The sequence below is a fragment of the Erythrolamprus reginae genome, chromosome 2 (genome assembly GCF_031021105.1).
Source record: "Erythrolamprus reginae isolate rEryReg1 chromosome 2, rEryReg1.hap1, whole genome shotgun sequence".
NCBI classification, from domain to species: Eukaryota; Metazoa; Chordata; class Lepidosauria; order Squamata; family Dipsadidae; genus Erythrolamprus; species Erythrolamprus reginae.
This window is the reverse complement of record NC_091951.1, coordinates 32663215-32682301: the sequence shown is the minus strand read 5'-3', so window position 1 is coordinate 32682301 and position 19087 is coordinate 32663215. Positions and strand designations below refer to the sequence as shown.

Sequence of the window (19087 nt, the reverse complement as noted above, 5' to 3'; positions counted from 1 at the left end):
CACATGATTCTTGACAAATGTATATTTTATTTTATGTACGCTGAGAGCATATGCACCAAGACAAATTCCTTGTGTGTCCAATCACACTTGGCCAATAAAAATTCTATTCTATTCTATTCTATTCTTACTTTAATTTTAACTATATGTAAATGAAAAAAGGAATGAAATCAGGTTAAATTTTTTAAAGGTTGCACCCTCTTTTCTGACTCCTTTTCCCCCCCTTCCAGAGAAAGGGTTTCAGCTCTGTCCTGTGCTGCAACACAACCACGTCGGAAATTAAATCTGGTATTTCTTGATCCAGACAGGCTGAACCAGGAATCGGCTCTCAAGATCCAACGTAGCCTCTTCACCGTCTGTCTGGATGCCCCTATCCTGAAGGTGTCCGATGCTCACACCCAAAGTCGTTTAGCAGCTCAGATGCTACACGGTGGAGGGAGCTACTCCAACAGCGGCAATCGCTGGTTTGACAAGACGCTGCAGGTGAGAATCAAAGTAGGATTTGAATTAAGCTTCGGTTTGGAAGCATAAAGACACATAATCCTCAATTGTAGAGTAATAAATAAAAAAAACATAAGAAGAGCCATGCTGAATCGGGCCAAAGCCCATCGAGTCCAGCATTCTGTGTCACACAGTGGCCCACCAATTGTCCATGGGGATCTTGAGCAGAAAGAGAAGGCAGAACCCTCGCTTTCCCAACCCCCAACAAATGGTACTCAAGGGAATCCTGCCTGCCTCAACCAACATAGAGGCGGCACATGGACATCCGTTTCAGTAATCATCGATACACTTGGCATCCATGAATCTATCTAATCCTGCCTTGAAGCTATCCAGGCTGACAGCTGTCACAACCTCTTCTGGAAGAGAATTTCATAAACCAACGACTCTCTGGGTGAAGAAATATTTCCCTTTCTTTGTCCTCGCTTTCTTACCTATGAGCTTTAGGGAGTGCCCCCTCGTCCTAGTATTGTGTGATAGAGAAAAGAATTTTTCTCTATCCACCTTTTCTATCCCACGCTGTCACCCCACGCTGTCTTTCAAGGCTGAAGAGACCAAGGCGTTGCAAACTGGTTTCATAAGGGAGGTGCTCCATTTCCTTGATCATTCCTGTTGCCCTTTTTTGCACCTTTCCCAGTTCTGAAGTAAGGTTAGAAAGGTAAAAATACAGATAAAAGTAAGGTTCTACACTTTAGGTAGGGAAAAAAACCAACTGAACAAGTATAGATTAGGTGAAACTTAGCTCAGTGCAAGTAACTGTCCTCCGAGAGGGGTGGCACCTAAATGCAATAAACAAACAAAAAACTGGGTGAGGGATCTTGGGGTCTTAGTGGACAATCACTTAAGTATGAGCCAGCAATGTGTCAGCGTTCCAAACAGCATCCAAGAAATAAATCAAAAGTCCAAGGCTTGGCCTTCTTGATAGTTTCAAGTTATTAACAAGGCCATATTAAGACAACTGGAGGAAGCCGAATCTAAAGCTTCTCCATCCAGGTTAAAGTTAATTTTCTTGCATTTCCTCTCACAAGTCCATCGCATGAACCATACATCTTCTGCCAGCATATCCTGCAGCTTCCAGCCAGATGCTGAACAAAGGCTGACCTTGATAACCTAAAAAGAAAGTGTCATGGCATGCAGCTACCCTTCCCAAGTTCCCACAGCAAGAAGCATTTAAATGTGGCAGGCTTTGGCCTGACACAGTGTGCAGCAGCAACCAAAAAAGCCAATGCAATCCTAGGCTGCATCAATAATGAGATAGAATTAAGATCTCACGAAGTTCTATCCTGTTTCCCCGAAAATAAGACGTACCCCGAAAGTAAGGCATGTCAGAGGTTTTGCAGAATTTGCTAATATAAGGCACCCCCCGAAAATAAGGCGTAGTCAAGTTTACATACGGTACGGTGGAAAAACATACGGTACCATTCAAAGCTGTTCATAGCGGTACCATAATAATGTGGCGTCCCCTGCTGGCCCCTTCCATCGCTTTGTATCATCCAGTACAGCAGACACAGTCTGCTGCTGTGTCACCGCCATTACAGTCTCCACTACAGTGCGTAGACTGTAGTTAGGTTAGGTTAGGTTTATTGGATTTATATGCCGCCCCTCTCCGCAAACTCGGGGCGGCTCACAACAATAATAAAAAACAGTACAGTACACAATACCAAATCCAATGCCCACCCATCCAGTTCCAATTTAAATTAATAATCTCGTAAAAAACAGTATATATAAAAAACAGGCACATCCTCTGGTGGCCGGAAGCTGCAATAGCGGGAGTATACTGTTGTACCATATAAGTGCCGTCGTTTGTGTGTGTGGGTGCCATACTGATAGGTACCGTACCATAATCAGTGTACCATACGGTACACTTTCTTTGGGGGTGATAGCTTTTCTGCCTTTGAATTTGTCTTATTTGAGAAATATAAGTCACCCCCTGAAAATAAGACATAGCACAACTTTTGTGTCTTATTTTCAGGGAAACATGGTAATAGTTTTATGAAGCCTTACTAAGAACACCCTGTGGTCACCACAATACAAAAAAAAGATACTGGCAGCCGGTGATCAACAGAAATAGCTTGCAATACTGCACTCTAACCACTGCACCACCAAAGCTCAGCCAGGAACAAGTTAGGAATATATTTAAAAATTGTATTTAGGAATACACCGTATTTTATTCTGGGCCTAACCCTGGGAGTTGGGGACCTGCTCTATCTGAAACCAGCTTTTTATTTTTATGTTTTCTCTGCCTAATAAACCATTTCTATTTCTTCTTTCCACTTGTTCTTTTTCCCCTGGCCTTCAGTTCATTATCGGAGAAGATGGCACCTGTGGGGTCCTTTACGAACAAGCCATCGCTGAGGGGCCGTTGATTGCCACGGTCATCGATTATGTCCTTGATTATTGGTAATGTTCCCTATTGGGGGGAGCTGTGATGAAACTGATAGATAGCCTGACTTGGCTCCACCGCGCAGATGTCTAACTGGTGCTGCCAAAAACATTCAGTAGACCACAGTCCTTGAATTGCAGCTCTGAACTAAATAGCCAGTGACAAGGCAACATGAGAAAATATTATTTTACTAAAAGAGTAGTAGATCCTTGGAACAAACTTCCAGCAGACGTGGTTGGTAAATCCACAGTAACTGAATTTAAACATGCCTGGATAAACATATATCCATTGTAAGATAAAATACAGGAAATAGTATAAGGGCAGACTAGATGGACCATGAGGTCTTTTTCTGCCGTCAGTCTTCTATGTTTCTAAGCTCCCCTCATAACTGTATGGCAGAATGAATAAACCACATTAGGACTTTGTTCAAGAGTATGAACCTGGCTACAGGGAAGGTTGTTACAGAATATATTTTAATTAGGTAAATGTCCATTGAGAAATTCTGTTGAGAAAGTCCAGTACGGCCTCTTGAAAAATATACCTTTGGGAGATTTGAATTAGGTAAATGTTTGTTTTATTATTATTATTTATTAGATTATTTATTAGATTTGTAGGCCACCCCTCTCCGAAGACTCGGGGCGGCATAGTTTTTAGTTTTATTAATCACATTTACCGTATTTTTCAGACTATAAGGCACACTTTTTTGTCTCCCAAAATGTGGTAAAAATGTCTGTGTGTCTTATAGATCAAATACTGCTGCACGAATCCCAGCGACCAGTTAGGTCCCACAGAGTGGGGCTTCTCTGGGTCCCATCAACTAAACAATGTCGCTTGGCGGGACCCAGGGGAAGATCCTTCTCTGTGGCGGCCCCGGCCCTCTGGAACCAACTCCCCCCAGAGATTAGAATTGCCCCCACCCTCCTTGCCTTTTGTAAGCTTCTTAAAACCCACCTTTCCCCCTAGGCCTTTACAATTTATGCATGGTATGTTTGTATGTATGTTTGGTTTTATAATAAGGGTTTTTTAGTTGTTTTAGTATTGGATTGTTACATGCTGTTTTTTATCACTGTTGTTAGCCGCCCCGAGTCTTCGTAGAGGGGCGGCATACAAATTTAATAAATAAATAAATATTGCTGAAATCCCACCCACCTGCTGGTCATTTTTTGACCTCTGCATGCCCCATTTTTGGGCCTTTTCCAGACATTTGGGGGGCTGTTTTTGAGGCTTTTTGAGCTGTTTTTGAGGCTTTTTCAGGCTGTTTTTCCTGAACTCCCCCCCCCCAAGCTATAAAAAACCCTCAAAAATGGGTTGAAAAAAGTCTCAAAATCTGTCCGGAAAAAGCCTCAAAAACAGCCCAGAAAAAGCATCAAACCCAGCCCGGGAACAACATCAAAAATGGGCTAAAAAAACCCCCTCAAAAATTGGACCAAAAAGCCTCAAAAACAGGCAGGAAAAAAGCTGGAAAAGGCCTGAAAATGGAGTGCATAGAGGCCAGAAATTTCCTTTGTTTTGTTTTCCTCTTCAAAATTTAGGTCCTGTCTGTCTCAGGGTTTTTTTCTTCTTCTTTCTCCTCACAAAGCTTGAAATAAATATAAGTTAATATATTGTTACTTAACACTTGTTGTGATTAGATTTATTTTCTTCTTTAGTATTTGTTGCCTTTATTTTTTTTTCTGTTGTTGTTTTTGTTTTGATTATATATATTTATGTATTATATCTGTGTATTGTATGAGGTCTCTTTTTTCATTGTATGTTATATGTTTTTTAATGAAGAAATTTAATAAAAAATTTAATGTAAAAAAAAAAGAAAAACAAAATTTAGGTGCATCTTAAAGTCTGAAGTACAGTATAGGGTATACGGCTGCCCATCTCACAAGAAGCGACTTTGGGTATTGTGTGACAGTCAGCAAAAGCAGCCCCTATCTAAAAACTTAGAAAAATATAAAAAGTCATTATTAAAAATAGAAACATTCAAAAGATTTAAACGTGATGCATCTTTTCTCTTTCTTTTCCCTCAGCAAAGATCCAGTCATGACCCGCAGCCCAATGATCCCTCTGCAGATACCCCAGAAACTTTATTTTTCCATCACTCCGGAAGTCAAACGTGACCTTGAGCGTGCAAAGCAGAACCTGGATGTGTGAGTAAGCGGGGGGGGGGGGGGGTTTGCTGTTTTGGTAGTGCACCTTGTCAGCCCCACTGAAGGGGTGGATAACACCAGTAGTCTTGACTTACAAGAGTTGTAAGGTTGTACAGGTTGACTCAGCCTTCCATCCTTCTGAGGTGGATAAAATGAGGACCCAGATTGTTGGGAGCAATAGGCTGATTCTGTAAACCGCTTATTTACTTACTTACTTACTTACTTACTTACTTACTTACTTACTTACTTACTTACTTACTTACTTACTTACTTACTTACTTACTTACTTACTTACTTTATTATTATTATTATTATTATTATTATTATTATTATTATTATTATTAATTAGATTTGTATGCCACCCCTCTCCGCAGACTCGGGGTGGCTCACAACAACAATAGAACAATGTACAACAAATCTAATTATTATTATTATTATTATTATTATTATTATTATTATTATTATTATTATTTATTAGATTTGTATGCCGCCCCTCTCCATAGACTTGGGGCGGCTCACAACAATAACAAAGACAATGTAAGAACAAATCTAATAATTTAAAAAACACTAAACCCCCCATTATTAAAAGCAAGCATACACACAAACATACCATGTATAAACTGTATAGGCCTGGGGGAGATGTCTCAGTTCCCCCATGCCTGATGGCAGAGATGGGTCTTAAGAACTTTACGAAAGGCAAGGAGGGTGGGGGCAGTTCTGATCTCCAGGGGGAGCTGGTTCCCCCCGGAGATCAGAACTAACTAACTAACTAACTAACTTACTTACTTACTTACTTACTTACTTACTTACTTACTTACTTACTTATTAGATTTGTATGCCCTCTCCGTAGACTCAGGGCGGCTCACAACAGCAATAAAACAATGTATAACAAATCTAATAATTTAAAAGTCACTAAAAACCCCTTAAAAAGCAAAAACATACACACAAACATACCACGCATAAACTGTATAGGCCCTGGGGGAGATGCCTCAATTCCCCCATGCCTGATGGCAGAGGTGGGTTTTAAGGAGTTTACGAAAGGCAAGGAGGGTGGGGGAGCTGGTTCCAGAGGGTCGGGGCCACCACAGAGAAGGCTCTTCCCCTGTAAAATGCTATAAAGTCTAAATGCTAGTTCATTTGGTGACTATTCAGGGTTACAACTCCATTGAAAAAAAAGTGACTCTTTTTCATACTTATGACTGTACATAACAGCTGCAGTGGTTTACTTAACAATTGTGATAATGAAAGGTCAGAAAAATTCACTTAACAAATATTTCACAGCAATGGAAATGTTAGCCTCAATTGTGGCCATACATTGAGGACTACGTAGTTTTTTTAAACTCTGGATTGATTATGCACCATTAAAGCATCTTATCGATCATATAGATAGGTTTTCCCTCCCATAATTAACCTGCTATTATTATTATTATTATTATTATTATTATTATTATTATTATTATTATTATTAATCTGATTTGTATGCTGCCCCTCTCCGTAGACTCGTGGCGGCTCACAACAATAATAACACAATATATAACAAATCTAATAATTAAAAGTCACTAAGAACCCCTTATTAAAAAGAAACATACACACAAACATACCATGCATAAACTGTATAGGCCCAGGGGAGATGTCTCAGTTCCCCCATGCCTGGCGGCAGAGGTGGGTTTTATGCTTCCTGTTAAGTCCTCGACTTACAACCCCACCAGATTCTGATTCTGTAAACCGCTGTAGAGAGGGTTGTAAAAGCGCTATGAAGCGGTATATAAGTCTTATTGCTATTGCTAAATGTAAAATGTCTATGAGGCGGGGAGCAGGGTGGGCCCCCGGAGAGGCTGCCATAGATATCCCATCAAGGGTTTGCAGGAGAGAATCGTTTCTCTACATCCGACCCAGCATCAGAGCTCTGAGTCTCTCTCTCTCTCTCGTTTCTCTCTCTCAGCCTCATCAGTGACCTGGACATCCGTTGTTTCACCTATGATGGCTTTGGGAAGGAGTTTCTTAAAAGCCAGAACTTGAGGCCTGACTCAGTCATGCAGGTAGTGCTGCAGCTGGCACATTACAGGTGAGCCGGCAGGTGAAATCGAAGGATGGATTGAAGAATTGGGAGGATGAGGGTAGGATCCAGAATCTGAAACAGGAATTCCCAATCTCGGGTGCCTGGAGATGGACCTTCAGGGGGTGCGACTAAAGTGGTTTTGTGTGCACGACTACCTTATATTTTGGAATACAGTGATACCTCGTCTTACGAACCACTCGTCATACGAACTTTTTGAGATACGAACCCAGGGTTTAAGATTTCTTTGCCTCTTCTTCCGAACTATTTTCACCTTACAAACCCACCGCCGCCACTGGGATGCCCCGCCTCCGGACTTCCGTTGCCAGCCGAAGTGCCTGTTTTCGCGCTGGTGGGATTCCCCTGCAGCATCGCAAAATCTGGAGGTGGGGTTTCCCATGGAGGGGAGCCTCAGGGGAATCCCAGCAGCGCAAAAACGGGCGTTTCGGCTGGCAAAAGGGGTGAATTTTTGGCTTGCACGCATTAATCACTTTGATTCCTATGGGAAACATTGTTTCGTCTTACGAACTTTTCACATTACGAACCTCGTCCTGGAACCAATTAAGTTCCTAAGACAAGGTATCACTGTATAAGACACACCTTTTTCCTCTTAAAAAAAGGCTGAAAATTTGGGTGCATCTTATACTCTGAATGTAGCTTTTTCCGAAGCTTTCCCCCAGCCCTAATGAGGTGGTAACAACCTTGCCCGCTTGCAAGTTTTTTCATTGCTTTCCAGCTGGCTTTTTCATTGCTACTCTCTCCGAAGAATGCTTTTTCCAGCTCTAAATACTTGCAGGCTTTTTAAAATTGCTACTCGCTCCGAACAGGTGTTTTTTTTAAAGCCTTAACCAGGGGATTAAAATAATGTGCTAAAGCTGACCAGACTAAGGATGCTAGCCAGATGAATACCTGGTAGGCAGCCCCCCTACCCATTTTCCTCCCCCCAAATTAAGGGGCACCTTACCCTCTTAAAATACAACACTTTTGAAGACGGTGTGAACTTTTTGATTGGTTGAAATATGGGCAGCTATGTAAATGTTTTGAATACAGTTCAATACACCAGTAGCAGCAGAATTGGGGTCTGCCCCTGACTATCTCCCCATAAAAGTTCCTTTTGAAATGCTGCCTGTTTCAAGAGTTCTGCTTTCTTGAGAGGGGCAGGAGAGGCAAGTCCTTACAGAATCTTTTCAGTGGAAGATGGGGGGAATCTCCTTTGTCCACAAAGGAGGCAAAATTCCAAACCTGTATTACAACTGATCTTCCCCCCTCCATCTAGAGCACACGGGCAATTGTGTCCCACCGCAGAGACAGCCTCGCTTCGTCGCTTCCATCAGGGCCGATCAGAAATCATACGCTCTGCTACCTCGGCTGTGCTGGCCTTCGCCCAGGCAATGGATGATGAGAAGTGCCAGGTATTCAAGCTTTCCGGCTCTGGTCTTTTTTAAATTTTTTTTTTTAAATTAAGGCTGCGGTGACACAACCCATTTCCTCAAGTCCCCATCTCCCCCTGGATCTTGAAGTAGACATGATGAGAGAGAAAGAGCTTGAGCTTCGCACACATTTCTCTTGGCCAGTATTTGTTGTGTATTTATTTTATTTATTTATTTATTTATTGGATTTTTTCCAACCCATTTTTGAGGGGGTTTTATAGCTTAGGATTTTTTTTCAGGAAAAACAGCCTGAAAAAGCCTCAAAAACAGCCCCCCCAATGTCTGAAAAAGGCACAAAAATGGGACATGCAGAGGCCAAAAAATGACCAGCAGGTGGGCGGGATTTCAGCAATATTGATTGATTGATTGATTGATTGATTGATTAATTGATTGATAGGATTTGTATGCCGCCCCTCTCCGCAGACTCGGGACGGCTAACAACAGTGATAAAAAACAGCATGTAACAATCCAATACTAAATAACTAAGAAACCCTTTATTATAAAACCAAACATACCATGCGTAAATTATAAGGCCTAGGGGGAAAGAATATCTCAGTTCCCCCATGCCTGATGGCAGAGGTGGGTTTTAAGAAGCTTACAAAAGGCAAGGAGGGTGGGGGCAATTCTAATCTCTGGGAGGAGTTGGTTCCAAAGGGCCGGAGCCGCCACAGAGAAGGCTCTTCCCCTGGGTCCCGCCAAACGACATTGTTTAGTTGACGGGACCCGGAGAAGGCCCACTCTGTGGGACCTAACTGGTCGCTGGGATTCGTGCAGCAGAAGGCGGTCCCGGAGATAATCTGGTCCGGTGCCATGAAGGGCTTTATAGGTCATAACCAACACTTTGAATTGTGACCAGAATATATAGTATACAGTGATCCCCCGGGTATTGCAATCCCGATCATTGCGAAATGGCTATATGGCGATTTTGCAACCCGGAAGTAAAAACACCATCTGCGCATGCGCACCCTTTTTTCTATGGGCACGCATGCGTAGATGGCGCCGAGCAGATCAGCTGCTGGGCGGCTTCCCTAGGTCTTCCCCCTCTTGCTGGCGGGAGGGCGAGCGGCTGGCATCAGCGAGGAGTTTCCCCACCGCCCACGCAAACTCCTCGCTGCCACTCACCCGCCCTTCGCCCGCCCACGCCGTTCATTCTCGCCGCTTCCCAGCTGAGTCCTGAAGCGAATTGGCTTCAGGACTCAGCTGGGAAGCGCGAGCGAGCGGCACCAGCGAACGGCTTGTCCGCCGCCTGCCTGCCCGCGCGCCCGCCCGCCCTTCGCCCGCCCACGCCGTTCATTCTCGCCGCTTCCCAGCTGAGTCCTGAAGCGAATTGGCTTCAGGACTCAGCTGGGAAGCGCGAGCGAGTGGTGCCAGCGAACGGCTAGTCCGCCGCCTGCCTGCCCGCTAGCGAGGAGCCGAAGATTGGGGGCCGCGCGGCTGTTTTAAAACGTCGCCGCTGGCATGGGGGGCTTGCCAGCACCCCCCGGACCCCCAACCCGGGTTTGGGGGGCTGCTAGGAAACCCCCCATGCCGGCGGCGACGTTTTAAGACAGCCGCGCGGCTTGCCAACTGAGTCCCGAAGACAAACGTCAAAGGCGAACTTTTGCATTTGTCTTCGGGACTCATTGGGAAGCCGCGCGGCTGTTTTAAAACGTCGCTGCCGGCATGGGGGGCTTGCCAGCACCCCCCGGACCCCCAACCCGGGTTTGGGGGGCTGCTAGGAAGCCCCCCATGCCGGCGGCGACGTTTTAAAACAGCCGCGCGGCTTCCCAATGAGTCCCGAAGACAAACGCGGAAGTTCGCCTTTGACGTTTGTCTTCGGGACTCAATTGGCAAGCCGCGCGGCTGTTTTAAAACGTCGCCGCCGGCATGGGGGGCTTCCTAGCAGCCCCCCAAACCCGGGTTGGGGGTCCGGGGGTGCTGGCAAGCCCCCCATGCTGGCGGCGACGTTTTAAAACAGCCGCGCGGCCCCCAATCTTCGGCTCCTCGCTAGCGCTGCGGAAGTAAAAACACCATCTGCGCATGCGCAGATGGTGTTTTTACTTCCGCAGCGCTACTTCGCTAAAACCCGATCATTGCTAGGGGTCCTGGAACGGAACCCTCGCAATGATCGGGGGATCACTGTACTCCTTTTCAGCTCGGATTCAGAAGGTGACGGCGATTTAGGATTGGCCGATTTGCCTCATTTACAGATAGAGAGTGATGTTAGTGATGGAGAGGAGGACGGTCCTGACATACAAATGGAGTCAGATGAATCAAATGGGAATGATTGGAGTTGGGTTAACCCCTACTTCAAATGCCCTCAGAAATGATTAGAACAAGTTACAGGGAAGAGATTTTAGGATGAGTTAGGAAATAGTTAATTAATTACCTCACATCCGGCTGTGAACGGAAGAAGAAGCTGATTCCGTTCAATCTTGTCATACCAAAATGGATGCGTCCCAGCCATGCTCCGGCAAGTAAGCAAAGAATCGTGTGATTTATAACCTATTTTTATGGCTCCTTGCTAGCGCTAATTAGCCCATGAATTTTAGAATGACTTGTGGAATGTATTGATGTTACTACTGAGATAATCTGCTTAACTGCTAAAGAGGGAGACAAGGAGAAAATGTGCTGCCTCAGAGCAGATGTATCAATGGAAGATGAAGGAAAAATAAAGAAGCTGTCGTGTTTTTACAAATATAATGCATCTGACAATCATTTATTCCAATTATTATCTGAATTAGCCTGAAACCAGAACAGTATTCAATTTTCCCTCCAAAAAAGATTGATAGTAATTGAGTTAGGTGTTTTGCAATAGTGGTGAATATCTGTAGTTCGGGTATAGGATGAAAGTGAAGGGTCTTTCTCCGAGAGTTTCTGAACAAATTTCTCACTGAACAACTTTAATTTGGGGCTCAATTGTGATCGAAAGTCGAGGACTACCTATAATTTATTAACTGCAGTGATTTTCACTGCAGTTAATAGTATAATAATTTGCATAATAAAATTGCATTAAAATTGCACTTCACATGTTATGTCTCACTTACCGACAGAAATGTCCAGCTGAATTGTGATCGTAAATTGAAGAAAACCTGTATGTTAGTAGTGAGACTTTCAATGGGTTCTTGGAACGTTCTTCATGGTGTATGATCTGAATTGTGCCTTGCAGGACTCTTCTGGTATCTAAATCCATGTCTCTTTTTTTTTCACTAGGCCCCTGAAAGATTATCTCTCTTGAAACAAGCAGTTGAATTCCACAGCACCCTGACAGAGCAGGTAAATTATCCTCCTAAAGCGTGTGGGGTAGGCATATTTATTTTTAATGTCTTTCAAGTCAACTTTGAAGTTGGCAACGTTTCCCTTGGCAACATTTTCAAAAATGGTTTGCCATTGCTGGCTTCTTATGGCTGAGAAAAATAGCAATAGCAATTAGACTTATATACCGCTTCATAGTGCTTTTACGACCCTAAGTGGTTTTACAGAATCAGCATATCGCCCCCAATAATCTGGGTCCTCATTTTACCCACCTTGGAAAGATGAAAAACTGGGTCAACCTTGAGCAGGTGGTGAGATTTGAACTGCTGAACTACAATTAGCAGTTGGCTGAAATAGCCTGCAGCCACCACCAGCTTACATGTGAAGCCAAACAAGTTGGCTTCACACGTAAGATTTCTCCCTCTGAGTTTTACCCTGTTACCATGTTTCCCCGAAAATAAGACCAAGTCATATATTATTTTTTGCTCCAAAAAATGGATTAGGTTGTATTTTCTGGTTAGGTCTTATTTTCAGAGAAATACAGTACTCATTGGCTGAAGATCTTAACTCGGGCTTATTTTGCGGGCTTATTTTGCTAGGGCAAACACATAGTCCTTGTGCTAGGGCGAACACACAAGGACTAAAGTACCAGCTTGATGACGAGCGGGACCTCGTCGAAATGTCACCAGAAATCTCTGAATCCTACATGGGAAGAAACCCGAATATGCCAAGACCTTCATACCTGTCCCAGCTCCTTTTTGCCTCTAGGCCCAACCCAGGGCCATTACAAGGCAGTTAATTTATTCATAGCCAACAAACTATGTTCTGTATGTAACATGTGATAAATATAAATATATATATATCACATGTTTTCGTAGATTTTCACGGGTACAGGTATGAAGTTCCTAGCATATTCGGGTTTCTTCCCGTGTAGGATTCAGAGATTTATACTTATAGGCCGCCCAATTCCTTCCAGACTCTGGGTGGCATATAACATAAAAACACTATAAAACAATCTAAAACCCATTAAAAATAACATTCATCCTGAAGTGGCCGGATCAAGATGGTATCAAATTATCCGAATTGCCTGTTTCCCTTTGGCTGAACATGCTGTAGGAAAACATCAGATTGTTAATAGACATGGTCTAAACCAGGGAGCTCCAAACTTGACAACTTTTTAAGGCTTGTGGACTTCAACCCCCAGGATTCCTCAGCCAGCCATGAGAGTTGAACTCTGGGAGTTGAAATCCACAAATCTTTAAAGACTCAGATTCAGTTTGCTGAGCATATATGAGTTCAATCTGCCTTCTAGGGGTAGCTGATTTTGTGCGATATCTTTCCAGGCTCTGGATGGACAAGGCATCGACTGCCATTTGCTTGGACTGAAAATGGAGGCCATAGCGGATGGCTTCCACGTGCCTGAGCTTTTTATGGATATTTCCTATACCTTGGCTTCGTACTGGAAACTCTCCACAGGACAGGTACAGACAGACAGCTCTAAATTTGTACTTCTTTGATATACAGTAATACCTCGTCTTACGATCTTAATTGGTTCCAGGACAAGGTTCGTAAGGTGAAAAGTTCGTAAGATGAAACAGTGTTTCCCATAGCAATCAATGGAAAAGCCAATAATGTGTGCAAGCGCATTAGGAGAATCCAAAATATTAAGGCTTAAAAAAAAAAAAAGAGGTGGCCAGACAAAGCTGAGGGGAACGGAGTGGGGGGAGGGAGTCCCAACGAAGCAAGGTGAAAAGAGCCTCTCTTGAGCTCCAGGAGTCCTTGCCTCCCGTTTTTGTCCCCCCCACCCCACTCTGCTCATCTCCCCCACACCTTTCTCCTCCCTTGAGCTCCATGAGTCTTTTCTTCCTGTTTTTGTCCCCCTACTCTGCCCATTTTTGCGATCCTGGGATTCCCCTCCTGGGATTTCCCTACAGTATCGCATTTTTGAGGAAGCCAGGAGGTGGGGTTTCTCATGGAGGGGAGCCTCAGGGGATCCCAGGATCACAAAAACTGGCACTTGGCTTGCAACGAAAGTCTGGAGGCGGGATATCCCAGCGGCTGCGGCAGGTTCGTAAGTTGAAAAAAGTTCGTAAGAAGAGGCAAAAAAATTCCGAACCCTGGGTTCGTATCTCGAAAAGTTCGTATGACGAGGGCTTCGTATCATGAGGTACCACTGTATTCCTGTATTACAGAATCGGCCTTCTCCAGATCCCATCCGCCAAACAATATTGGTTGGTGGGACCTCAGAGAAGAGCCTTCTCTGTGGCGGCTCCGACCCTATGGAATCAATTGTCCCTAGAGATTCTCATTATCTCCTCCCTACTGTTCTTCCAGAAAGCCGTCAAAACCTGTCTTTTCCAGCAGGCCTGGGATTAAGATTGATTGTTAGTACGCATAGTGAGTTTTTTATGATATATGTGATTTTATTGATGGTTTTTTACTGCTTTTTTACTTGTATTGTATTTATGTTAGCCACTAAGAGTCCATTTCGGAGTGAGCGGCATAGAAATGCAATAAATAAACTCAGGTTATGATATTCTCTGTACAGCTAATCCCTGTCTTAGATAGTGACCCTTGGCAAAAGACATTTTTACTCCAGGGAAATAACAGTTGGCTAGCGTAACCTGGCTGAAACCTCAAACATCAACCGATTCCATTGCAAAATGTTGAAACCCCACCCCAGATTTCCCATCCACCACCCTTAAATACCTATAGAGATTTGTAAACAATTCCCTAGAGTAACCAAACTATAAACTACTTCCTTTTCCCATACAAGTATTCTTGTCTTTTTCTTAGTCTTCTAAAGTGGGCATCTAGCAAAGGCTCATACTCTTCCTCCTCTAAGTCAGACCCTACTGTCATTGGCATATCTGCCACCTCTGGTGATTCTTCAGGTTCATCCAGATCTATTTTTCCCTCACTCTCACTTCTCTGCATCAGCTGGCAACATCACTGGCTCACCAAGATTGGTCTGGCTCATCCTTCTCAAAATCTATCATTACCAGAATTGGTCGAGGACCACTCACAACAGACAGTTGCAATCGTGATCACCTTTTGGGACCTTCTGACCTTCAGCAAAGTCAGTGGGGTAGCCAGATTCATTTAACAACCGTATTGTTGTTGTTGAGAGCAATCATGGGCTTTCCCAAAGATGCCCATGTTACACCAACACTCCGCAGTCTGCATTGGTTGCTGATCAGTTTCCGGTCACAATTCAAAGTGTTGGTTATGACCTATAAAGCCCTTCATGGCACCAGACCAGATTATCTCAGGGACCACCTTCTGCTGCACGAATCCCAGCGAACAGTTAGGTCCCACAGAGTGGGTCTTCTCCGGGTCCTGTTGACTAAACAATGTGGTTTGGCAGGACCCAGGGGAAGAGCCTTCTCTGGCGGCCCCGACCCTCTGGAACCAACTCCCCCCAGAGATTAGAATTGCTCCCACCCTCCTTGCCTTTCGTAAGCTGCTTAAAACCCACCTCTGCCGCCAGGCATGGGGGAATTGAGATACTCTTTCCCCCTAGGCCTTTACAATTTTATGCATGGTATGTCTGTACGTATGTTTGGTTTTATAATAAGGGTTTTTAACTGTTTTAGTATTGGATTATTATTATATGCTGTTTTATTGCTGTTGTTAGCTGCCCCGAGTCTGCAGAGAGGGGCGGCATACAAATCCGATAGATAGATAGATAGATAGATAGATAGATAGATAGATAGATAGATAGATAGATAGATAGATAGATAGATAGATAGATAGATAGAGATAGATAGATAGATAGATAGATAGATAGATAGATAGATAGATAGATAGATAGATAGATAGATAGATAGATAGATAGTGTTCTGTCTGGGTCACTCCGGAAGCTATGACCAACCCAAAAAGATAAGCCACACACACCGGTAGAATTCAAATACAGTTTTAGAATGTTAAAGAGAAACGAAGCTAACAGAAAATGTCCTTACAAAGCAGGAAAACACTGGAACTCCAAATATATACACAAAGGCAATTGTCCATACATAAATATAGGATTCTTGCTGCCAAGACGAGGCTGTAGATAACAGACATACACCTCCCACGGTTCTTCAAGACTGCTGGGCCACGAGCCAGGAACAAAAACGCCGAGAAAACAATGCAGGTTACAGCAACTCCAAAGTGATAACACTCCACATGGCTTCAAGAGTTTGCCTGCCTTATAAACCCTTCCCTGCTAATGAGGACCACACCCAAGCCCTGGTGTTCCTTATTCAATGCTGATAATATTTCTTCAATTGATCCTTCCTTTGATCTAGACATCTCTGTCGCATGTTAATGGCAGCTTGTGCTTCATCACCTAATGACTCCAAAGACTCCAAGCTACTGGCTGGGGAGAGCCCCTCCCCGGGGCTCCCATGCTGTTCTTCCTCGTCACATTCCTGACTGTACTCTCCCCCGTCCGACTGCCCAGACCCCTCCTCTTTGCTGTCATCCTCCTCCAGGCATGGAGCCAGCAGAGACGCAGCTGGTCTTTGATCTGCCTCAGGCTGAACCACGATAGACAGGCAGGATAGATAGATAGATAGATAGATAGATAGATAGATAGATAGATAGATAGATAGATAGATAGATAGATAGATAGATAGATAGATTAGATAAATAGATAAAATGGGGCAAAACTCACTTAATATTAATGTCTCACTTAACAACAAATTGTTGGGCTCAATTGTGGTCGTAAGTCAGAGAACTACCTGTATTCAGATGGGGTTTTTTTCATCCCACTTCCCTTTTGTCTTTTCAGGTTGCTTCCCGCACGGACTGCATCATGTGTTACGGGCCTCTTGTGCCTGACGGCTACGCTGTTTGCTACAACCCTTTGCCTACCCATGTTAATTTTGCCGTCACCGCCTTCAACTGCTGTGAGGAAACCAATGCCACTTACTTAGCCGGAAACATCCAGAACGCCCTGGCTGATGTGGGGGCCTTGTTTGGGGAACTTTGGAGAGCACCAGCCTGAAAGACTCTGAGAAATATTTTTTGACTTTCCTTCAGGCTTCAACGTGACTGAGTGTTAGGCTTAGGCCAACAGATGACCCATCGTTGTTGAGAAATCCCCAATCTCTCCCTTGCCTTCTTTTGGGCCAAAATTTGGGATGTAGCATCCCTCAGCACTCCTAATCCGTAATGTGCTTTGCTAGCCCTTAAAAGGATGTGTGGAGAAGTGGCTGTCTTTATATAAATATATACATACATCTTCAAAATGCAAGATCAGATCCTAATTTATTTCCAGAATAAAGACATTTAAAATATATACATAGATATATATATGTATATTTCTCACAGGAAAAGTGCTGAGTTAATTGCTTGTTTAGATCAGTGAAATATTTAAAACCAAAAACAAATTTTGACTGAGTTGCAGGTCCATTCCAAAATGGCGTTTACAGTATAGTGAACTACGATTGTGATTCATGTTCTCATTGTGCCTTACTTTAGTTGCCCTCAATTTTTGGGGCACCCAGGACTAGTACCATGGGTGTGTGTGTAGTTTTCCGAGTTACCTACCGTATTTCCACAAAAATATTATTTTTTGTTCCAAAAGATGCATTAGGGTTTATTTTCTGGTTAGGCCTTATTTTGGGGAAAATATGGTACTAATTGCATCCGTCTGGCAGCTGATCTTAATTTGGGCTTATTTTGGGGTAGGGCTTGTATTACAAGGAACTTGAAAAATCATGCTAGGGCTTATTTTCCAGTTGGGTCTTATTTTTGGGAAAACAGGGTAGCTCCTGAGCATGTGCAGATGGAAGATTCACTCACTTGTGTGGCCCAGTTTCTAATGAGCTATGGCCCGATTTTGGGGAATCTTGCTTTTTCCCAGGAGTTCTCAAATGTTTATGGTAGGATGACCTTCTAAAACGATGAAGTGATTTCTCGGCCTCTCAACCCTTAAAGGAAATGGCTTTCATTGGGATGAGGTCTGGTGAAAGAAATAAAAGACATCACAAGTTAAAATCTTATATATGTATCTAAAAGGGAGTCTTAAACTTTGCAGGATTACAATGGGATGACTTGAGGAACAATGTCTTGAGGTATCTTCCATTCCGTCAATGTGTTGTTATTGTTGTTTTTTTTTAAATTGACCAAGTCTGTCAAGTTTCTCTTCAGGATTGCAAGGAAGAAAGATTTCCATGGACATTTTAATTTTATTTCAGATTTAATGCTGGTAAAAAAAATATTAATGATGGGTGGTAAAAGGGTGTGTATGATTGATTATTGAAAACTGAAGAAGGAAAACTCCAGCTGTCACTCATTAGCAAACTCATTAAAATGGGATCTCTCTGAATTGAGTGAACTTCTTCCTACCAAGATTGCTTAACTCAATGCTTCCTAAACTTATCCCTTTGTTATATCCAAAACCGCTTCTCAGAAAACCTTATCAGAGTTTGGGGACCGGTCCTAAACCTTTTCTTTCAGCACCGTCATAACTTCAAACAGTCGCTGAACGAATGGTCACATCTTCGAAAACTAACTATGCAGGCAGTCCTTGACTTACGACCACAATTGAGCCCAGAATTGATGTTGCTAAGTGAGAAATTTGTTAAGTGAGTTTTGCCCCATTTTATGATTTTTTTTTCCTTGTCACGGTTAAGTGAATAATTGCATTGTGTTAAATTAGTAACATGGTTGTTAAGTGAATCTGGCTTCCCCGTTTCCTGAAATTAGAACAATTAATCAGTGGGAACGGCTTGCCTCCAGAAGTTGTGAATGCTCTAACATTGGAAGTTTTTAAAGATGATGTTGGATTTGTCTGAAGTGGTGTAGGGTTTCCTGTCTAAGCAGCGGTTTGGACTAGAAGACCTCCAAGGTCCCTTCCAACTCTATTATTTTATTCTATTCTATTCTCTTTTTAAAATAATACTAATATAACAACAACAACAGAGTTGGAAGGGAGCTTGGAGATCTAGTCCAACCCCCTCCTTAGGCAGGAAACCCTACACTACTGCAGACAGATGGTTATCCAACATCTTCGTAAAAACTTCCAGTGTTGGAGCATTCACAACTTCTGGAGGCAAGCTGTTCCACTGATAAATTGTTATAACTCAGGAAATTTGTCCTTATTATTATTTATTGGATTTGTATGCCGCCCCTCTCCGCAGACTCGGGGCAGCTAACAACAGTGATAAAAAACAGCATGTAACAATCCAATACTAAACAACTAAAAAAAACCTTATTATAAAACCAAACATACATACAAACATACTATGCGTAAATTGTAAGGCCTAGGGGGAAAGAATATCTCAGTTCCCCCATGCCTGACGGCAGAGGTGGGTTTTAAGAAGCTTACGAAAGGCAAGGAGGGTGGGGGCAATTCTAATCT

At 43.2% G+C, this 19087-nt stretch overlaps 1 protein-coding gene across 1 annotated transcript in view; it reads left to right on the top strand.

The window, feature by feature from the left end:
* Positions 1-18052, top strand: part of LOC139160134 (carnitine O-acetyltransferase-like) — a 76010-nt gene extending 57958 nt beyond the window's left edge. The window contains exons 7-14 of the mRNA XM_070737692.1: positions 302-480; positions 2795-2895; positions 4897-5016; positions 6959-7081; positions 8349-8484; positions 11695-11757; positions 13080-13217; positions 16511-18052. Of these exons, the coding sequence (XP_070593793.1) occupies positions 302-480; positions 2795-2895; positions 4897-5016; positions 6959-7081; positions 8349-8484; positions 11695-11757; positions 13080-13217; positions 16511-16726 (1076 nt within the window). The 3' untranslated portion in view covers positions 16727-18052. The remainder of the gene's footprint in view (positions 1-301; positions 481-2794; positions 2896-4896; positions 5017-6958; positions 7082-8348; positions 8485-11694; positions 11758-13079; positions 13218-16510) is intronic.
* Positions 18053-19087: the final 1035 nt, after the last annotated feature.